The sequence below is a fragment of the Dendropsophus ebraccatus genome, chromosome 11 (assembly GCF_027789765.1).
Source record: "Dendropsophus ebraccatus isolate aDenEbr1 chromosome 11, aDenEbr1.pat, whole genome shotgun sequence".
NCBI lineage: Eukaryota > Metazoa > Chordata > Amphibia > Anura > Hylidae > Dendropsophus > Dendropsophus ebraccatus.
Window position 1 is genome coordinate 63,102,760 of NC_091464.1, and position 25,215 is coordinate 63,127,974.

The 25,215-nt window shown below is 43.4% G+C and overlaps 2 protein-coding genes across 2 annotated transcripts; one reads left to right on the forward strand and one right to left on the reverse strand.

Annotated features, from left to right (window-relative positions):
* Nucleotides 1-14,611: 14,611 nt before the first annotated feature.
* On the reverse strand, nucleotides 14,612-20,671 carry LOC138767474 (uncharacterized). Its single transcript, XM_069944980.1, has 3 exons — nucleotides 20,538-20,671; nucleotides 18,094-18,409; nucleotides 14,612-15,876 (listed from the first exon to the last, which is right to left on the reverse strand). The coding sequence occupies exons 2-3, from the start codon at nucleotides 18,405-18,407 to the stop codon at nucleotides 15,000-15,002; spliced, it is 1,191 nt and encodes a 396-aa protein (XP_069801081.1). The 5' UTR covers nucleotides 18,408-18,409; nucleotides 20,538-20,671; the 3' UTR covers nucleotides 14,612-14,999.
* On the forward strand, nucleotides 20,086-21,438 carry SMIM11 (small integral membrane protein 11). The gene is made up of 2 exons (XM_069944981.1): nucleotides 20,086-20,206; nucleotides 21,246-21,438. Exons 1-2 carry the CDS (start codon nucleotides 20,186-20,188, stop codon nucleotides 21,426-21,428), a joined length of 204 nt encoding a protein of 67 aa, XP_069801082.1. The 5' UTR covers nucleotides 20,086-20,185; the 3' UTR covers nucleotides 21,429-21,438.
* Nucleotides 21,439-25,215: the final 3,777 nt, after the last annotated feature.

Sequence of the window (25,215 nt, forward strand, 5' to 3'; positions counted from 1 at the left end):
GGGTGGATTCAGCTTCAAGGGAGGAAACTCTGGAGGTGAGGGCAGCTATGGCGTCTTCCGCAGACGAGGTGCGGACGTCTAATGCTGTCACGTCTTCCCTCACAGCCTCTAACGCTTTCTGCTGTGCAGCCTCTATCCGCTGCAGTACCTGGTCCAGGTCTTGCTTGGAAGGGAGGGCTTGTATTAGGCTGCGGAGTAGCTGTAACTCACTGTGCACAATGGCGGAGGGTGAGTCTTGCAGCACATGTCCAGAGGGGTCTGTGTCCGCCGCTCCCAGTGTCGGGGGAGACCCTCTAGCGGGTGGATAACAGTCCAGGGTCTCATCATTGGCAGAACCGGAGGGAAGCTGGTCACCCCAAGCCCCTGAGGGAGCCTCGGGATTAGACTCTGCGGTGCTATGCTGTGAGGAGGAGGCCGGCGCCATGTTGCTGCGCATGGAGGTCTGCGGCGCTGCCAGGGACGGCCTGAAGAAACGGTCAATGCCAGGGGTGGAGGTGGCTGACCTGGTCATCGGGCGGTTCAGGGGGTCTGCAGGGATGCCCTGAGGCTTGGGCATGACAGATAGCCGGTATTAGTATCCGCTGACAGTGTCTGCAGGCGGCCGCTGGAACGGAGCTCCAGTGAAACACGTCTTCACGGCTCCATCGCTAAGCCACGCCCCAGGAGAGGTTTTCTGTGGGGATTTGCTACTACTCTGGACAGTTCCTGACATGGTCAGAGATGGCAGCAGAGAGCACTGTGTCAGACTGGAAAAAAATACACAACATAGAAGCAAATCTTTATAACTTTCTGATACATTATTTTTTTTCTCCAGAGTATCCCTTCAACATAGATTTAGAAATAACCTATTAGATCTCATTGATTATCTGTCCTGTTCATAAGAACACATTTTCTATGTGATAATAACTGGGCTTCACATAGATGAAAGGGGGTTCCAAAGATGGGTCCGAGTAGATGCAAGGTTGCAAAACCTTGAGAAGGTGCCTAACCCTCAAAACTACTGTAAAAGTATTACCTTCCACACTCTGCAACCTGCTGGACATGCAGTCCAGACAGAGGATCCTATAAACTATACAAGGCTTCCATGCACTTTAGGAGTAAAATAACCCTACTACATTCTCTCCCTACCACTTTCTCATCCAAACCACAAACTCCTCTGCAATTGCAGAATGGTTTCCAAGGGTGGACCATATACACAGACTTGGAGAAATAGCATATTGGACCACATACATATTAGATTAAAGTAACCCGGGTCCCCATGGATTAGATGCAAGAACTTCTGAGACATTGCTGAAATAGATTATTATTTGGTCACGTTCACAATCACCAGCTTAGTCCAGTACATAGAAACCGGAATAAATTTCCTATTTCCGAACAGCATTGTAGGCATACCCCACCCATCCGCAACGCTTCCCCACCCCACCCCTCCGCTGATTTAGTTGAATGTTAAAGTTGATGAGTCATATCAAATATTATGATATATTATTACAGCTCTTTGTAAAAGATCAATCAATAAAGAACAAAGTCAACTGGTCGAAACAAGTAATAGTGATTGCTCCAAATTCAACCCAATTCTTTAAATAATGACTTTGGTCTCAGAATTACTCAACCCCCTGAATAGCATCAGAACACAAATTATATTACAGATCAGGTGTTGTCTCAAGCATCAAGAGCTTCAATTGTTGCATCAAGTAAAGTGCCGGAGATAAAACACAGCAAATACCTCTTATATGTTTGATGGTCGAGGGTGTCCTATAATGTTAGGAGATCAATGCCTTAAAAAAACAAGAGAAGTCATACGGATATAAATAGCAAAGGCACTCAATTAGGGATGGTCCGAACCTGCCGAGGTTCGGGTTCGTACGAACCTAAACTCTCAGCAATGATTCCCGCTGTCTGCCCGTTCCGTGGAGAGGGTGGATACAGCCGGAGGACCGCCTGGAAAATTGGGATACAGCCTATGGCTATGGCTGTATCCCAGTTTTTCAGACGCTCCTCCTACCGTATCCACCAGCTCCACCTACCATTTTTCATGCTACTTCTATATTTACCATACTTTTGCTCATTTTAAAAGGACACCCGCTTGTACATTTTACTGCACTAAAAAATATAGGTACTCCAACGTACTATATTGTGTCCACCACGCATGTCACTTTTTTTTATAGTTTTCTACTCAGCAAAAGACTTGTGGGGACCTATAACCTATCACTGTTCAATATATCAATATACACACACTCTACGTGGCACTTATGCAAGGCAACAGGGAGTCAGACAATAAGTATCATCCAAAAGATGGTGTATAAAGATGGGGCACTCACTATTCTGTGAATTTTAGAAACGGTTTATTCACAAAATAGCAGGTAGCAAGGATGCGGACGAGTGAATGGGCGACAGCCTGTTTCGCACTCTTGCATGCATGCTTCTTCTCGGCCTTGACATAGGGCAGTGCCCTATGGGCAGTTTGTATACCTACGCCGCATTAACAATTCTAATACCTTGTTTCAACAGCAGGCTGATAATCTCGGCAAAACACTACTTGTTCAGGGCTATCCAAAAGAGGTAATTAATAAGGCCAGAAGTAGAGCCAGTGGGTTGGATCGCTCTACACTGATCAAAACTAGTAGGTCCCGGAGGGATGAGTCTGATCAGTTCGTGTTCACATTTAAACATAGTCCAATGTACAAAATAATACGATCTGCTATTAATAAGAATTGGAATTGGAGGAAAGATTTAAACATCTGGCAGTACATAGGCCACTTGTGGCAATAAAGATGTAAGAACATAGATGATGAATTGGTGAGAGATCGCTTTAGTTAGCAGCAAGGTAAAAAAAAAACTTGGTTACATCATGGAGATTTACATGGCAATTACAAGAGCATATTGATATCTGATCAGTCTACCCGGCTGCGTTCCCTCATTTACTGTACGTCACCACATGAGGCCAAAACCAGGCCACCATACTGTGACTGGATAACACCGCCATACCAGACCTGACCAATACCACCATACTCTGACTGGATAACACCGCCATACCAGACCTGACCAATACCGCCATACTGTGACTGGATAACACTGCCATACCAGACCTGACCAATACCACCATACTGTGACTGGATAACACTGCCATACCAGACCTGACCAATACCACCATACTGTGACTGGATAACACCGCCATACCAGACCTGACCAATACCACCATACTGTGACTGGATAACACTGCCATACCAGACCTGACCAATACCACCATACTGTGACTGGATAACACTGCCATACCAGACCTGACCAATACCACCATACTGTGACTGGATAACACTGCCATACCAGACATGACCAACACCACCATACTGTGACTGGATAACACCGTCACACCAGACCTGACCAATACCACCATACTGTGACTGAATAACAGCGCCATACCAGACCTGACCAATACCACCATACTGTGACTGGATAACACAGTCACACCAGACCTGACCATACCCCCATACCCACCCAGCCCCGACCCCTCTGGTGAGGTGGGACACTCAAAAAATAAAAACAAAAATAGTTGTTTCCTTCCCCCTGCTCCCTGGTGCTGCCCCCCTGCAAGGTGCTGCCCTAGGAAGACCACGAGTGCCTAGTGGTAAATACAGCCCTGGTGGTATATGTTCTGCTATGCAGCTGTGGATAATAGCCACACTATGTGCCAGCGTTTATCAGAACACATGCGTTATCTGCGAACAGAAAAGGGATGTCTGAGAGTTACAGGACACATACGTTCTGTACGATTTGTCTGAATTCTGCTTTATGGGACTGTCGCCCATTCACTTGTCCGCGTCCTTGTTACCTGCTATGATGTGAATAAACCATTTTCTATTTGAAATTTACGGAATGGTGAGTGTTTTATCTTTATACAATCTTTTGGATGATTAAGTACACCAGCGTGCGGGTGCACTAGCGACAGTTCACACCATCCGGTACCTCAGTCACAGTAATGCCAAGGCGTCTTCTGTTTCAAATAGTCAGGCAATAAGGTATAGTCAGCAGTCTGGGTAAAGCACAGAAAAGTTGAACACAGGGGAAAGGCAAGGTCAAGAAAAAGCAAGAGGGATGAGGAAGGTCAACAATCCAGGTCGGTCACAGGAGAGATGGCATTTTACAGGAGGGATTATGATCAGAGATATAATATAGACAGATGCGTCAAAATCTGCGTCACCACACCTTCATATTGCACACTGTGAAACAAAAAATAATCACAATGGTGTGACTCAAATCTCTAGAAGTAGTATTGAACTGGAGACCATTGCCTGTGAGGAATTGTTCTTGTTTAACTGTTTTTTTTTTTTTTATGTATTTATTATAGTGCTTGAAAAGCACTATATTGTAATCCGTATTCTTCTTCTTCCAGCCATTTTTCTGTGCGTAATACAGCCCGAATCGCTTTGCGCACAGACTCTGTTCAAATTGCGTTTCGAAGTCCTCGGCGGTGTTTGGTGTGCTATCTATTTTTCGTTTCGATCGGATTTGTCGTTTTTAAGAAATTTACGTTTAAAGACCCCAAACTTCCCATAGAAAATAATGGCCCATTGCAAATAATGGACACACTCTAACCGCTGACAGCCAATCACAGCACATATGCAAATAGCTGAAATATAGCAGCCAATAGGAACTCTAAGGTCTCATCATGCATTGTATCACACCATCCACAGTCACATGTCCACTATTGGCCAATAGAAGATATAATATATGGAAGGTCCTAAATGATTTTGTCTCCCTGACATGAGTAAGGTTGTCATGGTAACCAAGCAATGGTCTTTACCATTATAAGTACCAGAGGTCAGTCAGTAAAATAGCAGAGCTGAGGCAGCCATGTAGCAGGTACGGGATCCAAGCTGTTAAAGGGACGGTACCCAAGCCGCTCTTAAAGGAACGGTACCCAAGTCGCTCTTAAAGGGACCCAAGCCGCTCTAAATGGGTCCCTTTAAGAGCGAACTAAGTTCCTGTAAGAGCGACCCAGGTCCCTTTAAGAGCGACCTGGGTCCCTTGAGGGGGTAAATGGGTCCCTTTAAGAGCTAAATATGTCCCTTTAAGAGCGACCTGGGTCCCTTTAAGAGCGAAATGGGTCCCTTTAAGAGTGATCTGGGTCCCTTTAAAGGAAATATTTCGCTCTTAAAGAGACCCGTTTCGCTCGAACTGGGTCCCTTTAAGAGTGAAATATGTCCCTTTAAGAGCGACCTTGGTCCCTTAAAGAGCGAAATATGTCCCTTTAAGAGCAAAATGGGTCCCTTTAAGACCGACCTGGGTCCATTTAAGAGCGAAATATGTCCCTTTAAGAGCAAAATATGTCCCTTTAAGAGATAAATTGGTCCCTTTAAGAGTGACCTTGGTCCCTTTAAGAGCAACCTGGGTCCCTTTAAGAGCGAAATATGTCCCTTTCAGAGCGACCTGGGTCCCTTTAAGAGCGAAATATGTTCCTTTAAGAGCGACCTTGGTCCCTTTAAGAGCGACCTTGGTCCCTTTAAGAGCAAAAAATGTCCCTTTAAGAGCGACCTGGGTCCCTTTAAGAGCGAAATATGTCCCTTTAAGAGCAAAATGGGTCCCTTTAAGAGCAACCTTGGTCCCTTTAAGAGCTAAATGTGTCCCTTTAAGAGCAAAATGGGTCCCTTTAAGAGCAAAATATGTCCCTTTAAGAGCTAAATCGGTCCCTTTAAGAGCGACCTTGGTCCCTTTAAAAGCGAAATATGTCCCTTTAAGAGCAACCTGGGTCCCTTTAAGAGCAAAATGGGTCCCTTTAAGAGCGAAATATGTCCCTTTAAGAGCAAAATCGGTCCCTTTAAGAGCAAAATCGGTCCCTTTAAGACCGACCTGGGTCCATTTAAGAGCGAAATATGTCCCTTTAAGAGCAAAATATGTCCCTTTAAGAGATAAATTGGTCCCTTTAAGAGTGACCTTGGTCCCTTTCAGAGCGACCTGGGTCCCTTTCAGAGCGACCTGGGTCCCTTTAAGAGCGAAATATGTCCCTTTAAGAGCAAAATCGGTCCCTTTAAGAGCGACCTTGGTCCCTTTAAGAGCAAAAAATGTCCATTTAAGAGCGACCTGGGTCCCTTTAAGAGCGAAATGTGTCCCTTTAAGAGCAAAATGGGTCCCTTTAAGAGCAAAATATGTCCCTTTAAGAGCTAAATCGGTCCCTTTAAGAGCGACCTTGGTCCCTTTAAAAGCGAAATATGTCCCTTTAAGGGCAAAATGGGTCCCTTTAAGAGCAACCTGGGTCCCTTAAGAGCGACTTGGGTCCCTTTATGAGCGAAATATGTCCCTTTAAGGGCAAAATGGGTCCCTTTAAGAGCAACCTAGGTCCCTTTAAGAGCAAAATGGGTCCGTTTAGGAGCGACCTGGGCCCCTATAAGAGTTACCTGGGCCCCTTTAAGAGCAAAATGGGTCCCTTTAAGAGCGAAATATGTCCCTTTTAGAGCGAACTATGTCCCTTTAAGAGCAAAATCGGTCCCTTTAAGAGCGACCTTGGTCCCTTTAAAAGCGAAATATGTCCCTTTAAGGGCAAAATGGGTCCCTTTAAGAGCGAAATATGTCCCTTTAAGAGCAACCTGGGTCCCTTTAAGAGCAAAATGGGTCCCTTTAAGAGCGAAATATGTCCCTTTTAGAGCGAAATATGTCCCTTTAAGAGCAAAATCGGTCCCTTTAAGAGCGACCTTGGTCCCTTTAAGAGCGAAATATGTCCCTTTATGGGCAAAATGGGTCCCTTTAAGAGCAACCTGTGTCCCTTTAAGAGCGACCTGGGTCCCTTTAAGAGCGAAATATGTCCCTTTAAGAGCAAAATGGGTCCCTTTAAGAGCAACCTGGGTCCCTTTAAGAGCAAAATATGTCCCTTTAAGAGCGACCTGGGTCCCTTTAAGAGCGACCTGGGTCCCTTTAAGAGCGAAATATGTCCCTTTAAGTGCAAAATCGGTCCCTTTAAGAGCGACCTTGGTCCCTTTAAGAGCGAAATAGGTCCCTTTAAGAGCAAAATGGGTGCCTTGAAGAGTGACCTGGGCCCCTTTAAGAGCGAGATGGGTCCCTTTAAGAGCGACCTGGGTCCCTTTAAGAGCTAAATGGGTCCCTTTAAGAGCGACCTGGGTCCCTTTAAGAGCGACCTGGGTCCCTTTAAGAGCGACCTGGGTCCCTTTAAGAGCGACTTGGGTCCCTTTATGAGCAAAATGATTCCCTTTAAAGAGCGACCTAGGTCCCTTTAAGAGCGACCTGGGTCCCTTTAAGGGACCCAGGTCGCTCTTAAAGGGATCCAAGTCGCTCTTAAAGGGATCCATGTAGCTCTTAAAGGGATCCATGTAGCTCTTAAAGGGACGGGACCCAAGTCACTCTTAAATGGACCCAAGTCGCTCTTAAAGGTATGGGACCCAAGTCACTCTTATTGGGACGGACCCATGTCGCTCTTAAAGGAATGGGATCCAAGTTTCTCTTAAAGGGAAGTCACTGTTAAAGGGGCGCTCTTTTCAAGCACTATGTATTTTCCTGGAAATGCAAATCTAGTTTATTTTGCAAACTGCAGAAAATGTAACAATTAAATTATTTAAAATAAAACAAATTTACACTGGGGGTGGAATCATTTCAATCCCATCTGTAAAGGTCTGTAGATCCTGCCAACAGTGATTACAATAACACTTTGTACACGCTGACCTTCACCTTGTTCTGTTACTTGTGTTACAAGTGGCTGACTCATTGGTGATGCTCTATACCCTTTTTTTTGTTTTAAAATGAATAAAAAGAACTAAAAAAAGAAACAAGAAAATACATCAGGCCAAATAGCCAGAACGACCTCAATATATTGAAAAAACGCAGCTATTAACCTCTTAAGGACGGAGCCAATTTTCATTTTTGCGTTTTCATTTTTTCCTCCTTGTGTTTAAAAGGCCATAGCACTTGCATTTTTCCACCTAGAGACCCACATGAGCCCTTATTTTTTGCGTAACTAATTGTACTTTGCAATGACGGGCTGAATTTTTGCATTAAATACATTGCAAAACCAGGAAAAAATTCAATGTGTGGTGAAATTGAAAAAATAAACACATTTTTTTTTATTTGGGGGGTATTTGTTTTTACGCCATTCGCCCTGGGGTAAAACTGACTTGTTATTCATGTTCCTCAAGTTGTTACGATTACAATGATATATAACATGTATAACTTTTCTTTTATCTGATGGCTTGTAAAAAATTCAAACCATTGTTAACAAATATACGTTCCTTAAAATCGCTCCATTCCCAGGCTTATAGCGCTTTTATCTTTTGGTCTATGGGGCTGTGTGAGGTGTCATTTTTTGCGCCATGATGTGTTCTTTCTATCGGTACCTTGTGTCTGGACTGACAAGCACAGACAGGACAGAGACAGTGGGCCCTGGATCTGAACCCACCCACTGACCCTACCTACTTGACTCGGTCGACCCTAAACGGTCGCGGACAACCACAAAGGCGTTCCCTATGCTACGTAAGTGAAACACAGAACAAGTCGGACAGACAAACACAATATGGAATAATAAAACAATCCGGGTCAAACCACCCGGGCAACGCAGTACACAATCAGTAACACAAGGGATAGTCAAAAGTCAGGCGGAGGTCAGAACACGAGCGAGTCAGGCAGAAAGGAATTAGGACGGGGTTCGCAGGAATAGGACAAGGGGAGCTGGGATCAGAATGAACCTAATAGCCAGCGATTAGAGGCTGGCTCTGACTTGCTATTATACTGGATCAGGAGCCCGGACCAAAGGCTGATGTGTCTGGACCAAATTCAGCTGCAGCACTGCAGGCTGAGTGGCAGAGCGATCCGTCACTCAGCCTGCATTGAAGCTGCTCAGCTGAGTGCCGGCCGGCAGTCACGTGACCACGGCATCCCTGGTTGTCAGGGACGCCGTCGGGTCTCCGTGACATCTCTTGGTTCCAGCGGGCAAAGCGACGGCACGCTCCTGAGCCGGCCGCCGGAGCCGAGCTGGAGACAGACGTCGCTGGAGCCCGGAAAGGTAAGTTCCTGACACCTTGATTGCGCATATACGACTTTTTGATCTCTTTTTATTAAATTTTTCTGGATTTGATGCGACCAAAAATGCGCAATTTTGCACTTTGAGATTTTTTTGCGCTTACGCCGTTTACCGTACAAGATCAGGAATGTGATTAATTAATAGTTTGGGCGATTACGCACGCGGCACTAGTAAACATGTTTATTTATTTATTTACTTTTATTTAAAACATGAGAAAAGGGGGGTGATTCTGACTTTTATTAGGGGAGGAGGCTTTTTACTAATAACAACACTTTTTTTTAGACTTATACTAGAAGCCCCCCTGGGGTTAGGGTTATTCCCCCTGGGGGACTTCTAGTATATACACACTGATCTCTCATTGAGATCTTTGCTGTATACTTATACAGCAAAGATCAATGAGATCGGCACTCGTTTGCTTTCGGCTGCTGCAGCCAAAAGCATCCGAGTGCTGAGGCGGGATCATCGCCATTTCGGAGCAGACACCCGGCCGGCATATACGTGTGGATCGCTCCTCCGGGACAACGTTCCGGAGGAGCTATCCACCCCACTAGACACCAGGGAAGTGCTGCATACAGTAATCAGATGCAGCTGTCAACTTTTATTTATTTATTTATCTATAACATCTGGTTATGAATCCGTGGACTTGGACACTTAAGAACTTGTGAACCTTACGGACTCATGCACTAATGGATTCCACGCATGAATTGTGTCTCTGTTTACATATTGATGATATGCCATGTGCATACATTTGTTTACCTTTTGTCCCAGAACTTCCTGAGGTCATTGACCCGGAAGTCCAATATGATGTCATTATGGTGTGCCTATATATTGCTCATATGGTGTCTGCTCTGTATGCTTGAAAAAGGCCTATGTTAGACAACATAGGGCCGAAACGCGTTGCAATTAAGAGTATATGTGTACCACGTCATCTACCATTGGATGATCCCTGGCTGCACCGCCGTGTGCAAACTGTAGAACTTCAGCGCTTCAGACTTCTGGTGCGGACTTGATTCCTGGTCCTGTAATCGGATGATTACATACCCATATAAACTTCTTCACAAGTAACACTCCAAAGCACTAGGCACTGTTAAAACATCTTAGGAGAGGACTAGCCAGAGACCACCTCAACCCACGCAATGGACAAGGAGAAGTCGCAGAGCAGGACAGTATCCATAACATAGCCACAGAGGTAGGAACTGATCAGGGTGGAGCAAGGTTGCAGTAGCCTACGAACTCCATCTCGCAGCAATTTCACCCTTAAGGGTCTGTTCACACGTACAGACTCGCTGCGTAAAACTCGCACAGAACTCGCATGAAAGTAGCTGCGTTTTTTGTGGTGTTGAACTTGCCTGTGAAAATCATGTGAAAATCAAAACTCACATGTAAAAATTGCACCAAACACGCAGCGAGAGTACACATACATTGACTGTATCACTGTGGATTTATGTGCGAAAAACTCACAGTGATAAATACGCAGCGAGCCTGTACGTGTGAACAGACCCTAAAGAGGAATTTGGTGACATAGGATGTGGCCTGTGGGTGACAATGTAGTATTTCCATGATCTTGTGGAGATTCCAGGTATTGACTTGTACCCACAGCACTACTTCCTACCTCAGATTCTGGGAAGACAACAGGAAACCAGGTCCTACTAGTGAACGGAGGGATTTTTTGAGGGGTTTCTTTATATATAAAGATTACATTGTTCACACCATGGCCCCTTTCACTCGGCATTATTACAGATTAATATTCTTGTAAACTGAAAAGTACTTTAGTGGATGCTCCTTTCTTGGTTCTTCAGTCCCATGATCCTTTGCCTTCTTGGCTACTGTGTAACCGTGGAAATTCTTTGGACCTATGAGACATGTAAATGTTTTTATTCTCTTTGTCTTGTGTGTACAGAGGAGGGTTCTGGATATCTCTTCATCCACAATACATGCTTTGTGCCTCTGGTATACATAATAATCTCATTGTCTGGACTGAGATGGGATCTCAAACATTCAAAACTAATTTTTGTACTTCATTGTGTGTTGGTTAAGCGATTCCAGAAGCGCCGGCTGTAAGAATATTTGCATCTTATTCCGATAGTCTCAGCTGTCTATGAGGTGGTGCTGTGCAGAAGGATACATGGAAAACCTGGGGTTACTGAATTACTGCTAAACTGCATTGGGACTGTAACACTAAACAGATCTGAATGCGACCTTGTTGTGGTGCCACTCTCCAAAATAACTGTAACAACTGAGCAAGGTTTATTAAAGGGGTACTCCAGCGAGATTTTGGCAAATCAACTGGTGTCAGAAAGTTTTATAGATTTGTAAATTACTTCTATTTAAAAATCTCCAATGTCCCAATACTTATCAGCTGCTGTATGTCATGCAGGAAGCGGTGTATTCTTTTCAGTCTGACACAGTGCTCTTTACTGCCTCCTCTGTCTATGTCAGGAACTATCCAGAGCAGGAGATGTTTTCTATGGGCATTTGCTTTTGCTCTGAACAGTTCCTGACATGGACAGAGGTGGCAGCAGAGAGCACTGTGTGAGATTGGAAATAAGATACCACTTCCTGGAGGACATACAGCAGCTGATAAGTACTAGAAGACTTGAGCTTTTTAAACAAAAGTCATTTACAAATCTGTATAACTTTTTGGCACCAGTTGATATATATATATATATATATATATATATATATATATATATATATATATATATATTTTCACTGGAGCTCCCCTTTAACCATTGGTATTCTATTATACATTTGACTCAAATGACTAGCTGTAGTTAGTCTATAGATGGCACAAGGTAGTACACACTATGTAAGCAATAGGGTGGTAGCAATAAGCTGACTAGTGGTGGTCTGACTATTGGGATCTCCATGGATCACAAGGACGCAGGGAAGTTGTCAATCCGAATGGAGTACTGGCCGTGTGTGTTCAGCCAGCTCTCCAATGATTCTCTATGGGGCTCCTGGACATTGCTAAGCTCACCGCTAGTAAGGAGCACTGTGTTCTCACGTGTTCTTGTAATCGGTGGGGGTCTCAGTGTTCAGACCACCACCAATCAGCTCATTATTCTACATTTTTCATACTATCCTCATAATTACTGTTCCAAATAATGATCACAACATATGCGTATGATGCGTTAACTGTGAGCTCAGTGGCTCATGTTATAGCTCAGGTGATGTAATAGTATGACATTAGTCTTAGACATAAATCCTGAACAGCACAAAACTATAATAACCAGAAGGGGCACGTCCGCATAGCCACCTAAATATAAATATATCAATATATCTGCTGGGTGACTATACGTTATCTATCCCTGTGTAGATACTGGCCAATGAAATATGCTTCCTAATCACAAAAAATGCCAAACTACCACCAAAAACAATTAATAATCAATCTGTATTTCATATAAAAATTCACAAAAAAAGCAAAGAAGAAGTCAGCATCGATAAAAGTAAGTGTTAGGATATTACAACTGCACGCAGTCCATAAGTAAACAATGTATAAGTAAACAACAAGTAATAGTATTAACAAACTGCTATAGTAAGGAGAAGCATAGCATCAGAATGAACAACTAAGTCTCACAACATAAAGTGCTAAGTGCAAACAAATATAGTTTATAGGCTAGCAGATGGAACAAAGTGCTGCATGCATATAGCTAACACCCAAATGAACGTACGTATATTACCTGCAATGGATCCTGAATACCACGTACTCCGACGCGCGTTTCGGCGTCAACCTTTCTCAAAGGTTCCATCTGCTAGCCTATAAACGATATTTGTTTGCACTTTATGTTGTGAGGCTTAGTTGGTCCATCTGATGCTATGCTGCCCCTTACTATAGCAGTTTTTTATTACTATGACTTGTTTACTTATACATTGTTTACTCATGGACTGCGTGCAATTGTAATATCCTGACACCACAACTTATCGGTGCTTATTTCTTTGCTTTTTGTGAATTTTTATATGAAATAAAGATTGATTATTGATTGTTTTTGGTGGTAGTTTGGCATTTTTTGTGATTAGGTAGTATAGACATAAATCCTGAACCTTTGCTTCAGCTTAGTGTTGAATACCTGCATATGTCACATCTTGGTCTGCTGACAGTAGGTAGCATGAGATCTAACTGGTTTCACAAAGGCGACAGGTGTCATAAATTTCTTTTAAACAAAAATAGACAAATTTGCTAGAGGTTTTAAGCTGAAAACACTTCTCCAAATGGAAGTCCCCCACCTGTAGACTGCTTCAGGGTTCTTACCACTCCTCAGTATAGAGGAGGGTGTAGGGTTATGAAGCCTATCTCCTGCAGTAAGTTCATGGTGAGACAGGCAGAGCAGCCTCCAGACCCCAGCAGATCAAAGCTTTTGCCATGTTTTTTTTGTCACACTACCCAGAATGTAGCCACTTCTCACACAAGGACAATTTAATAGTTATGATAAACCTACTAAACAGTTAGACCTATGGCAAGTTGGGCACCATGACAGCACATCTCCTGCTGCTTCCCTTCATGAAATAATTATCTTTACCAGCAGCTGCCTCTAGGGGGAGCTCACTGCATACAGATTTATACAGTCACTGGCCTGTAACATATCTGGAACAAAGTGTTAACCTGGCCCTAGAGGTAATAATATGAAAAATAATAGAACTCTTCTAGGTTAGTCACATTCTTCTTCTTAATATTATTATTATTATTGTATTATTATTATTATTATTATTATTATTATTATTATAAACTTTTTAGGGGTATTTTTGTTGGGTATTGGGACTATTATTTTATATACAGCACTTTTCTGTGCACCCATGCCAAATAACAAAACATGACATTTCCCTTGAGAATTCCAGATACCCGGCTTCTTGAAGGTTATAATGGTTTTAATGAAGCCCAACTTTTTTTTATACATATAACCTGTTTTTATTGAAATCCAACAACAGTTACAAACAATATGGATATAAAAATTCAAATGATACAAATATATATTTGAACAATAACTGAATGTAGGATGTTTATATAAACATTAGCATTGATAAAGTATCACAACATATAAGTGCACATTAGCTCAACCATTATACTAAGGATAAGCAACATTCAGTGTATAGTGGCCCCCAACCAAATGTCCTATGTAGAATTACTGGTAAAGCAAGTAATTGAAAACCAAATAAGAAAAAGGCGAAGAGGGAGAAGCAAAGATAAAAAATTTAAGAAAAAGGCGATATATAAGTTTAACACACAGGGAAGGGTAAAGGTAACATATTAGGGGTATAATATCTCTTATTTCTCTGGTACACACACACACTCCTAATCGGTGTAATAGTCATGATATCCAACAACAACCTCCAAGCATAGCCCTAGTCTCATTCAGTTTGTCAGAGCTACCAGTCAGCCACACTAAGCTGTTTGATAAGCAACACGGCTAGCATGAAACCCAACTTTTTAGTGCATTTTTGGCACTAACTTACTTATCTTAAAACAGCATGAAAGAAATTTGGGGCAAGAAAAAAATTTGTAATGTGAAAAATGAGTATGCACCACTTCCAAGAATCAAGCTGCCGGGAACAGACGAAATAGGTAGAATTTACCAGACTTTTCTTTTATGTTTTCCCAATATATTGTAATACAGCCCCACCTAGGGGTCATATGTGGTACAGCACGTTAGACTTGCTGAATATTAGCATTATGTTGCTCATACAATGCCTACATATTCTATAGCCATATACAGAGGTCGTCATCATATACATCAGTCCTTGTCCAAGAGGGATCACAATCTTACAACTTTCCCGATGTCAGACACTTCCACACTAACTGGAAGAGGAACCCAGAAAACTCAAAGAGGAAAGCAATGCAAACGTAAGGAGAACGTACAGAATGCATGAAGACATCATATTCGGTCGGATACGCTGCAAGGAAATAGTGCTGACCACTGAGCTGCCCAAGCAATGCACCCAATCTGAAACCAGAAAAGTCATCTTATAACTTGGGATTTTGTTGGGATCAAATCTTCTCATTCTGCCAGGGTATTTCTCCTTGTGGTGACACAAAGTAATTGGCAAAAGAGTTCCTGACCAACATGCCACTCGCAGGCCCTCGGACCGTACTCCATGCCACATCATGTAGCGGGTTACTAAGAATATCCTCAAAGACAAAGCCGTCCCTTAGAAGAACCAGGTTATGCAGAACGCAGGTGGCCTTGATAATGTCTTGAACAAAGTTTGTTTCCAACTGAATAGGAGCATAGAAAACTCTCCACTTGTTGGCCAGTATGCCAAAAGCGCCGTCTATTGCTCGCCTTGCCCGGATCAGCCTGTAATTGAACACCTTCCGGATCGGAGTTATGTTCCTGTTGGGGAAGGGTCTCAACATGTTTTCAGTGAGGCCAAAACCTTCATCAGCTACAAATACATACGGCATAGGAGGGCAAATTATACCCGGCAAAGGTTTATATTCTGGCAAATGGAACCTGCCTTCTTTTAACTTGCGTCCCAGTTGAGACTTCTTAAAAATACTACAGGACCCGGTAGTCCCATATGCACCAACATCTATGGCAATGAACCTATAGTTGCTGTCCACTAAGGCCAGCAGGACAATGGAGTGTTTACTGGCATCCCACTGCTTGCCGCCACTATTGGGCGGCATCTTTGTGCGAATGTCTTTTGCATCTAAAGCGCCGACACAATTTGGGAAGCTGGTGGCGGTGTAAAACTCATCAGCTATTTTGTGCCAAGTTTCAGTGGTCGGTTCCGGCATGAGAACATTAAGTAGGGTGTCACAGATGGCTCTGCATGTCTCCCGAACAATCAACCTGATGGTGGCTTTACCGATGAGGAATCGAAAGTGGAGAGAAGTGAAACTATGGCCTGTAGCCAGGTACCTGCAAAGTATAGAAGACAACTTAACCAAATACACAGTATAGAAGGTCTTAGGTGTTATAAAGAATAATAGGGGGGGGACATATCATTGCTGAGTCTAAACATATTGCTCTTATACGATCTTAGTGGTTTAGATTTTAGGAAACTTTTGTTTTCCTGTTTGGATAACAACCATTTAAAAGGGAAATCCAACCTAAAAAGGTGCATCATTGAGACCTATAGAGGTCAGTGTGAGGAGCATAATGGTGTTTTGGTCATGCAACCTTGATGACCAAGAAAAACATTGCGTGATGTCAAAGTCACCAAATCACGGCAAGTGTCCAGGAAGTGGGCACTTCTCCGTTGGTGTATAGAAGTCTCTGCATGGAAAGCTTCTCTGGCCCTTCCTGTAAGCTTTGATTGACAGCCCTCAAAACACAGCTCTGGGCATCCAAGGAGAAGAGCCCTTCTCCTAGATACCTACTGTTGCAGCAGATTGACCATTAAACAATACTTTTCTCAGTCATGCAGGTTGCATGAATGACACTCAAGGTATCAAGAGGTTTCTAAACTGCTGACAAAGTCTGTTTAAGTGCCCCAAAATTTAGACGATAATCTTCCTGTGTTTATGCAGGCAACGGCAGAAATATTGTTTATGTGTCGTTGATCACATCTTTTAACCTGACCATAAAATCCTTGTCAATTATCTGCTAATCGTCCGGTGTATGTACACATCTTTTGTTCTTAAAGTGTCACTGTCGTGAATTTTTTTTTTGCAGAAATCAATAGTCCAGGCGATTTTAAGAAACTTTGTAATTGGGTTTATTATCCGAAAAATGCATTTTTATCATGAAAAAGCAGTTTGAAGCTCTCCCCCCTGTCTTCATTGTTCTCCTATGGAGAGAGCTAAAGAAAAGACCAAAACAGGACAACAAAGAGTTAATCTACAAATCCCTCACGGGATATCTCCTGTGACAGTCACCAGTGACCTGTCTGAGCTCAGATTACAGCTGTCACCCAGCTCCGTGCCTGTAATCCTCTGTTATCTGCTTTCTGCTGCCGGCTAACTCCCTCCTTCCTCCTCCCCCCTCCCCTCTCCCTAGAGCAGACTGGGTACGTCTCCTGCAACAAGTCACAATTTTCAGATTTTTCAGAGTGGATGAAAAAGAGGAAGGAGGGGGGGACCTGGGAAAAGGCTTTTTACATGCAGATAATGGCAGATTTGGCTAATAAACCCAATTACAAAGTTTCTTAAAATCGCCTGGACTATTGATTTCTGCAAAAAAAAAAAATACGACAGTGACTCTTTAAGCTGTGATCAGAGGGAATAAATAATCAGAGTAAGGATCATAACTAATGACTATCGTTCCGTGTATCATTGTAGTCGATTTCAGGTTGTTCCCAAAAACAACTGTTTGCGATCATTTATCGTTCATTGGTGAAAGCAAAAAATTGCTTTGTCTAATAGGACCCAAAATCCGGGATTTTCACCTTTCCTTTTTGGGTCTCACCAAACCTTGGTGACACAGAATGAGTGCCACCAGGGCCAAGGGTCCAGTCCCAAGCACAAAGTCTGCAATGAATTCTACTTACAACACTGGCATTTCAGAAACAAGTTTTAGAAAAGAAAAACAGTAAAGTAAGACATGAAATAAATTATGTGATATAGAACAGGGATAGGGAACTTGCAGCCCTCCAAGTAAAAGCTTTGGCTGTCCAAGCATGATGGTAATTGTAGTTTTTTCAAACAGTTGGAGGGCTACAGGTTCCCCATCCCTTATTTGCTAGATGCCCAATTGTAGTAACCCCTGCAGCCAAGTAGGAGAACTATGCTGATAACAATGCAAAAATAAAAAAGAAAGCACACTCACTTGCCCTGATCCCCCACTGCTGCTGTTGTAATGATCCCTACTGCTCTCCACTTCTTCCTGTTTTCAATAATGTGCCAACCCTGCAACCACTGCCCGCTGAGCCAATCACTGGCCACCGCAGAGACCCGAGTTGAGCAGGCATTTCCTGCAGGACTGGAAGCAGGAAGAAGTGAAGAACACAGGTGGCAAGGGATCAGGAAAGGTGAGTATGCTTTTTATTACCCCTCTAAATATATACTAATCTTTTTTAAAAACAGAAAATAGATGGTAGAGCTAGACACTGTAAGATGTTCTACGTTTATGGACTTTTCTGGAAGACCTATTAATCTGGTCCTTGGTATAAGCCCCTTTAAGAGATATATGACATACTTAATAGTAACACAAAGCCGCTCCTCTGGAGATATTGCCAGCCGCATCTTAGTGTCGCTCCTGATCAGGGCAGGTTTCAGTTTCTCCAGCAGTTCATCAAATGTTCCTATGGACATTTTAAAGTAATCGAAAAACTTTTTGGGGCATTTCCGCAGGCCTCCATAACGGAGGTGGAACTGTCCCTTGGAAAAGCGCTGGCTGGTCAGGGGATGCACCCAATAATTCCGGACCGTCTCTCTTTTCCGCTTCTTCCGTCTGGAAACGACATAACCGAGTAACAGCAACCAAAACTGGATCTCATGCTCAGTGGTCATGGCTGCATGTGGAGCAGGGGCAAAAGATAAAAAGGAACCATTTAATGACAACAGGCAGACATCTTAAAAAAAAAGTGAGACAAAATAAACTGAAAATGTGCACAAGGTAAATTAAGTCAGATTCTGCTACAAGCTCCTTTTCCCCTTCATACTGCTGAGTAATTATCGTCCTGCGGATGAGACAGCCAACAATCACAGACAGGGGTTATTTAGAATTACAAAAATACAACTACTTTCTTCTACAGTCAGCGCCTCTCCTGTCCTCAGTTTGGGTTTGGTATTGCAGCTCAGTTTCATTGAAGTGAATAGAGTGGTGCTGTTTTTGCAAGTAAACAGCTGAGCTTTTAACCAACACTGGATAACCCCTTTAGGGGTATTATTTTCCGATATATGCTTATTGTGCAAAAGTAGTAAAACAGGAAAAATTCATATTCAGTACTGCATGGCAGCGCTGATTGGCCAGGGGAGACGGGAGCTTCACACAGCCGTGGCGCTTAGCAGGTAATGTATGCTCCAGGGCTGCCCCCAGCCAGAGCGTACATCACCTGCTCCAGGCTCCTGCTTACTTCGGAGCCTCGAGGCATCTCCTGGCGGTCAGCCAATCAGTGCGCTGCGGTGGGGCAGCGCACTGATTGGCTGACCACTGGGAAATGCTGGGAGGCCCTTAAGCAAGCAGGAGCCTGGAGCAGGTGATGTATGCTCCGGGCCGGGGGCGGCGGAGGTTAAAGGGTGCCGGGTTACATAACTGCAGTGAAATGAAAATTCCGCTGTGGATATGTAACCCATAGACCTTGACACTACATGAGTCCGCAGCAGATTTCACTGCAAACCCGCAGTGTGAAGTTCGCTGTGGATCCAGTACGTGTGAAGGCACCCTTAAAGGGGTTATCCAGGATTAGAAAAACAGAGCTGCTTTCTTGCCAAAACAGTGGCACCTTTGTCCTCAGGTTGTGTGTGGTATTACATCTCCGCTCTATTCACTTCAAAAGACCTGAGCTGCAATACTACACACAACCTGAGGACAGGGGTGGTGTTGTTTAGGTAAAAAAAGCAGCAGTGTTTTTCTAATCCTGGATAACCCCTTTAAGCAATAAATTAAATAACTTAAAGAGGAACTATGAGCAGGTTAGATGAATCAAACCTGCTGAGAGCTAACTATTGCACACAGGACACTGAGGAAGACGTCTCTTACCTTCATCCTCGTCGATGTTCCAATTCAGTTTTAGATTCGTCTGACCTGCTTATATTCTAATCACTCTTTATGTCAGCCACTCTCAAAAAGTTAAAACAGTGCCACAATAAAATACTATTTTATCAGCAATATAAACCCTAAATTAATGGGGGGGGAAATAATAAATAAAAGTTAGAAAAATTAACTATAAAATAAAGCTATATTCCTAAGCAGTTATCGTAGAGATTCTCTGGGATAATACAGCCTACGGCCGCAGTGACCCTGGTGCCCCCATACATGTACCAAGCACATGGCGGAGACTAAAACTTTTCCCCCCAGAGTGTTGTGATTATTCAGATATTTCCGTCTCCTTATTTTTATCCGTTGTTCCAGCTGTCTGCCTACATGACGCCTCAATCACCATATAGTGGCCTCCTATTGAGCGACCACATCTGCTGTGCCTGTCAATCCTTGACATGACCTGAAACTTCCAGAAAGAGACGAGCTCCTCCCAGCGGTGACTCCAGTCCCAGTAGATAGCCAGCCCCCTGCCAGCAGTGACACCACTACAGCCTCAGCTCTGCTATAGCCACACTGACGTAGCAAGATGCCTGAATTCAATTGGAAGGTAAGTTCTGTGTGAATACGTACATAATCCTGTATGAAAGGAAGGAACGCACAGGCTAGCCACAACATTGATCTGCTATAACATAGCAGAGCTGAGCATAGTGTAGTGACAATGTTCCTTTAGAATGCATGCCTATGGCACATGTGTGTAATCTGTGCTCTTACATAGGACTGCTGACAAACCACAATATGCAAAGCATCCTTACAGAGTTAAAAGACAAACTCAGCTCTGCTACATTTGTGCAGTCTTGGGGTTTTCTAGCAAGATATGCATTATGTGACCCTGCAGATAAAGCTAGGATCCATTTTGAGCATGCAAAGCAGCTTCTTACCAGCATGGAAGACCCCTGGGAGTCTCCTGGATCTTTTTCAGACCTGCAGAAAGCAATGCAAATGAAGAGTTTGCAGTATACAATCCAGCCGTAGTATTTTCTGCTACATGGTGTGCTCTCTGTGACTCTACTGCAACCTCAGGCCAGGGACACAATGTAAAGCTAGACATGAGAAGGAATGAAAGAATGTCAGCACCAAGTGGTGGTGTGTCGGCCATTTTTGTGAAGTCAAAGTGAAGGGCGACCTCTAGTGTTTAGAGCCATGCTATGCAGAGAGAGAAGTTTTTTTTGTTTGTTTTTGAGATATATGCATAAAAATTTAATGTTATAGCAAACATATGTTTTCGCTTTGCTGTCCCTCAATGTCCGTCTCAGTGCCCCTTTCAGTAATAACTTCCACTGTGTGTAATAGAGTAATAGTTACCCCCAATTATAATTCCCTCTTCATCCCCACAGCAACATGTATGTCTCCCATACCCCTAAAAGTTTTAATCTCCCTCTACACCCACCATGTAATTACCCTCCATATGCTCCCCACAGAGTAAGTTCAACTATTCCTATTTATTATTTGCCTTATTTAGCCTTATTGATACACGGGTCGTTGGCGCCATTACATCTAATATCTCCGCTGGGATCAGTGGCGCCCCCTGTTGGCTGACAAGGTCTTTGTCACCAGTCCTCTGTACCTTTATCATTTTCTGGTTTCAGGTTTTGGAGAATTTCCCGCTGCTGATGTACATCTTAGCAGCAAAGACTGTGTTGTTGTGTCTGGCCTTTGCGGGTGTTAAGATTTACCAAAGTAAAAAAGTTGAAGCCAAGATAAAGCAAGAGCGAGAAGAGAGACTGAGGAAGGAAGCTGAGAAAGAGGAGGCCGAGAAGAAAGATGATTGAAGATGAATGAGGTAACTGATGGGTATGAAGGATTACTACTCTGTCACATCTACGGCATGTTTACATGATGGATCTTCTCTCAGATTTTTGCAGCAGAGCCACCCCTCCATAATATGGCGGTGCAATATAGGAACACACAGACTCCATAATAACTTGAACAGTGGTAGCATTTATTTGGCAGTCTCTTAAAGATACAGTACAATGTTTTCCAGTTTGTGCTTGAGAGTTAGATTTGCCAGAGAGTTCCCTTTAACAGTTTGTTAAGAGTCCAATAGCATGGATCCCAGGAGTGACCGTCTGGGCAGAGCTAGCCCCTCAACATTAGCCTAGGAAGCTGAGCGGGGAACATTGGCGAACAGCGATCTCTCCAGCCACTTTCAGATGAATCCTTGTTCAGAATGGTAGCACCTGACAAAACTTGAGTGCAATAATCGCCCGCAACATAGACAGGTGTAAGCCCCTTGCCTATGGGAGTTAACCCCTTTTGGCTTTTGCGGGCCAAAGCCTGGCTTTCAGGAACTTGTAAAAATAAGGCTAATTACTTCAGGTACTGGCAAGGTCCTTAAAAGAGCACCCTCAGGATCTTCCACTCTGAGCTGGTCTACTCTGGAACCAAACTAATCTGGAACTGACCGTCATGGCCCCATTCACCAGACTTATAAACTAAGGCCGGGACTTCTTTCCTATTGGTGGAGAAGATTTTGAGGTACATTGGCACCTGATAGGACTGAAGGGAACTCTTTTACAGGGCTGTCAAAGACCCAGAAGTAGGGAGGCTGCTGGAAAACTTTCTCACATGTACACATAAGGGTGAACTTTAGATTTGTCTAACCTGCTGATACCTTCTTATTGTGTACAGGGCGCTAAGGATGAAGGTATGTCTCTCACCACCTTCCTTAGCACCATTCCCATGCACTTTGTAGTGTAATCCTGCATTCCATAAGGCCTGGGAAGGGCCCTGCCCCCAGTGCTCCAAACAATCATACTGGATGCAGGATTACACTACCAACTGCACGGGAACGGCGCTGAGGGTGAAGGCAAGACACACACCTTCATCCTCACTGCCCCGTGCGCAATAGGAAGCTGTCAGCAGGTTGGATTCTTTTAACCTACTGAAAATTTCCCTGCATGCAGCAGCTCTAGTAATATGTACTGTAACTTTGCTGGGCCCAGAGCTTGTGCAGCCCTGCAGTTCTTGACACAGCCATTGGTGACAGCAGAGAGGCCTTGTCCTCCCTTACTGCTGCAGCTCAATATAAAAATATTTTTGAAGAGTAGAGTTAAATAACTTTTTTAAAAGAAACGTTAGAAATCCAATTGGAATACCCCTTTAAGAAAAAAATATATATATTTAGTCTATATTTTTTTGGGGGGCTAGGAATACAGGAAACCTCTGCTATGTGATGGGTTTATGATGGGCAGACCGACTACATGCAATGAAGTGTTGCGTTTACCGATGGGAGTGATTGCAATAAAATTATAGTAAAGGACTGCTATTGATATTTTAGGGCAAGTGTTTTTAAGAGTTACTGCTCTAAGCTATAGCGGTGTTGCAAAACTACAACTCCTATCATCGTGGTGGCATGATGGGAGTTGTAGATTTACAACATCAGGAGAGCCACATGTTAGGGAAGACTGGTTTATCGTCTGACAATGGTCTTGCTGTGTAATGTACTGTGGGGTAATAAATTATTTCTTTTATTTACAGCTTACGTTGTCCATGAAGAATGAAGCAAGTTTTACGTTTTTGGCCTGGGATGGAAGATGGCGCTAATAAAGAATTTATGGAATCCTAAATTATTACTTTAAATGTCCTATTTTCAATACTATTTTGTACTTAGTAATAATAAATGTTTATAAAGCTTTTTTTTAAACAATTTGTCTGATGTGATTGTCATGAAGCCTGTGATTATCTCCTATGTGGTACAGCTATGCAGTTTACATAACTACCATTATTGTTGGATAGTTTTGGTTTCCCATCCACCTCCAGCCTCTACAACCGGGCCAGATGAGATGGGGGGGGGGCTGATTCTAGAGATAGGTGTGGATCGCCACAACATGAGCTGAGATGAACATCACCACCAAGGCCACCACATGTAGCACAGCCTCTGTATATCCTCACTGAGGTTTTTTGTTTGCAATTCTTTTCAAGTATTTGCATTTGCAAGTATTACTTTGCAAGTATTTTCACTTTGTATATACTAAATACATGCCATAAAACACATATAAAATACCAGTATTACATCCAATGGATGGGGGTTGCCTTCAGGTCCTATCTACTCCTCCTTCCAAATCAAAACTGGTCAGTCACTTGACATCCTTGCACATCTAGGTATGGCTGCCTACATCTTCCACCAATGACAACAGACGGTCATAAGAGGTTTCAGCTGAAGAATTGCAAAGCTTGCCGCTGGTGAGTCCTTACTTAGCAAATTGTTTGTATAACAAGTTGCACTGGGTTGTACAATATGTGCAATTTTGTGTAAGGCACAGGTGTCATAGTCGCGGCCCTCCAGCTGCTGCAAAACTACAATTCCCATCATGTCCGGACAACTAAAGCTTTCGCTGTCCAGGTATGATGGGAAGTGTAGTTTTGTAACAGCTGGAGGACTTAAGGTTCCCCATCCCTGGTTTAGGGCCTTATTCAGATAATGTTTCCTTATGACAACAAGATCTGTATTCCAAGCAGAATTGTTGCACTATATGGTTGTATAGCACAGGTGGTAAACTCGCAGCCCTCCTGCTGTTTCAAAACTACAATTCCCATCATGCCTTGACAGCCAGAGCTAAGGTAATAGTTATTTTGCAACAGCTGGAGGGCTGGGAGTCTGACACCATTTCATACCTCACAACTGTTTGGACAGCCAAAGAGGCACACTTGTGTTTCACTCTAAGAAAATCTTACAGACATTTCTATACTTTTTAAAGGGAACCAATCAGCCCAATTGGGCTGATATGGTTCCCTGGAGCAATGTATAAAGCTCCTGTATGTATTGCTCCTGGAGCAATGTATAAAGCTTTATACCGGGGGAAAAATGACTTTTATTCCCCGCGGCTTGTGACAGAAAGGGGTGGGGAAGTAGTCATCTGGGTGGCTCCCAGCCCATGTCTACTCACAGCGCTCTGCCTCGGCGGGATGATTGACAGGCAGAGAGGCCAGTACGGACCTCTCTGCCTGTCAATCATTCCTGTGGAGCACGCTGACAGGCAGAGCACTGTGACTAGACACGGACGGGGAGCCGCCCAGATGACTACTTCCTCACCCCTTTCTGTCACAAGCCGCGGGGAATAAAAGTAATTTTTCCCCGGTATAAAACTCCTGCTGCAGCCGCGGCCGGTATGTGCTACGGCTGCTGTAGGAGTTTTATACATTGCTCCAGGGAACCATATCAACCCAATTGGGCTGATTGGTTCCCTTTAATTCATCGGTGCATCCACACATACAGGATCTGCTGCAGATTGATGCATTTAGTTACATTGATATGTGCAAATCTGCAGATGATCCTGTATGTGTGACTGCATCCATCAGTAACCGTGTCTGTGATTGGGGACTGGCAACTGTGGACAGGATTACAAATGTATTTCAGTAACTGTCCGCACTGCAAGGACCCACTGTCCGTTACGTGATACGGACGCACAATGGCTTAAAGGGGTTATCCAGCGCTACAAAAACATGGCCACTTTTTCCCTCTCTTGTCTCCAGTTCAGGTGTCATTTGCAATTAAGCTCCATTTACTTCAATGGAACTGAGTTCTAAAACCCACCCAATCTAGAGACAAGAGAGGGG

Excerpts from the sequence above, each read along its gene's own strand:
- LOC138767474 (XM_069944980.1), bottom strand. The coding sequence starts at position 18,407 with ATGACCACTGAGCATGAGATCCAGTTTTGGTTGCTGTTACTCGGTTAT. Across the intron at positions 15,877-18,093 it reads CGGCTTTGTGTTACTATTAA|GTACCTGGCTACAGGCCATA; the intron begins GTATGTCATATA and ends TATACTTTGCAG.
- SMIM11 (XM_069944981.1), top strand. The coding sequence starts at position 20,186 with ATGCCTGAATTCAATTGGAAG. Across the intron at positions 20,207-21,245 it reads TGCCTGAATTCAATTGGAAG|GTTTTGGAGAATTTCCCGCT; the intron begins GTAAGTTCTGTG and ends TTCTGGTTTCAG.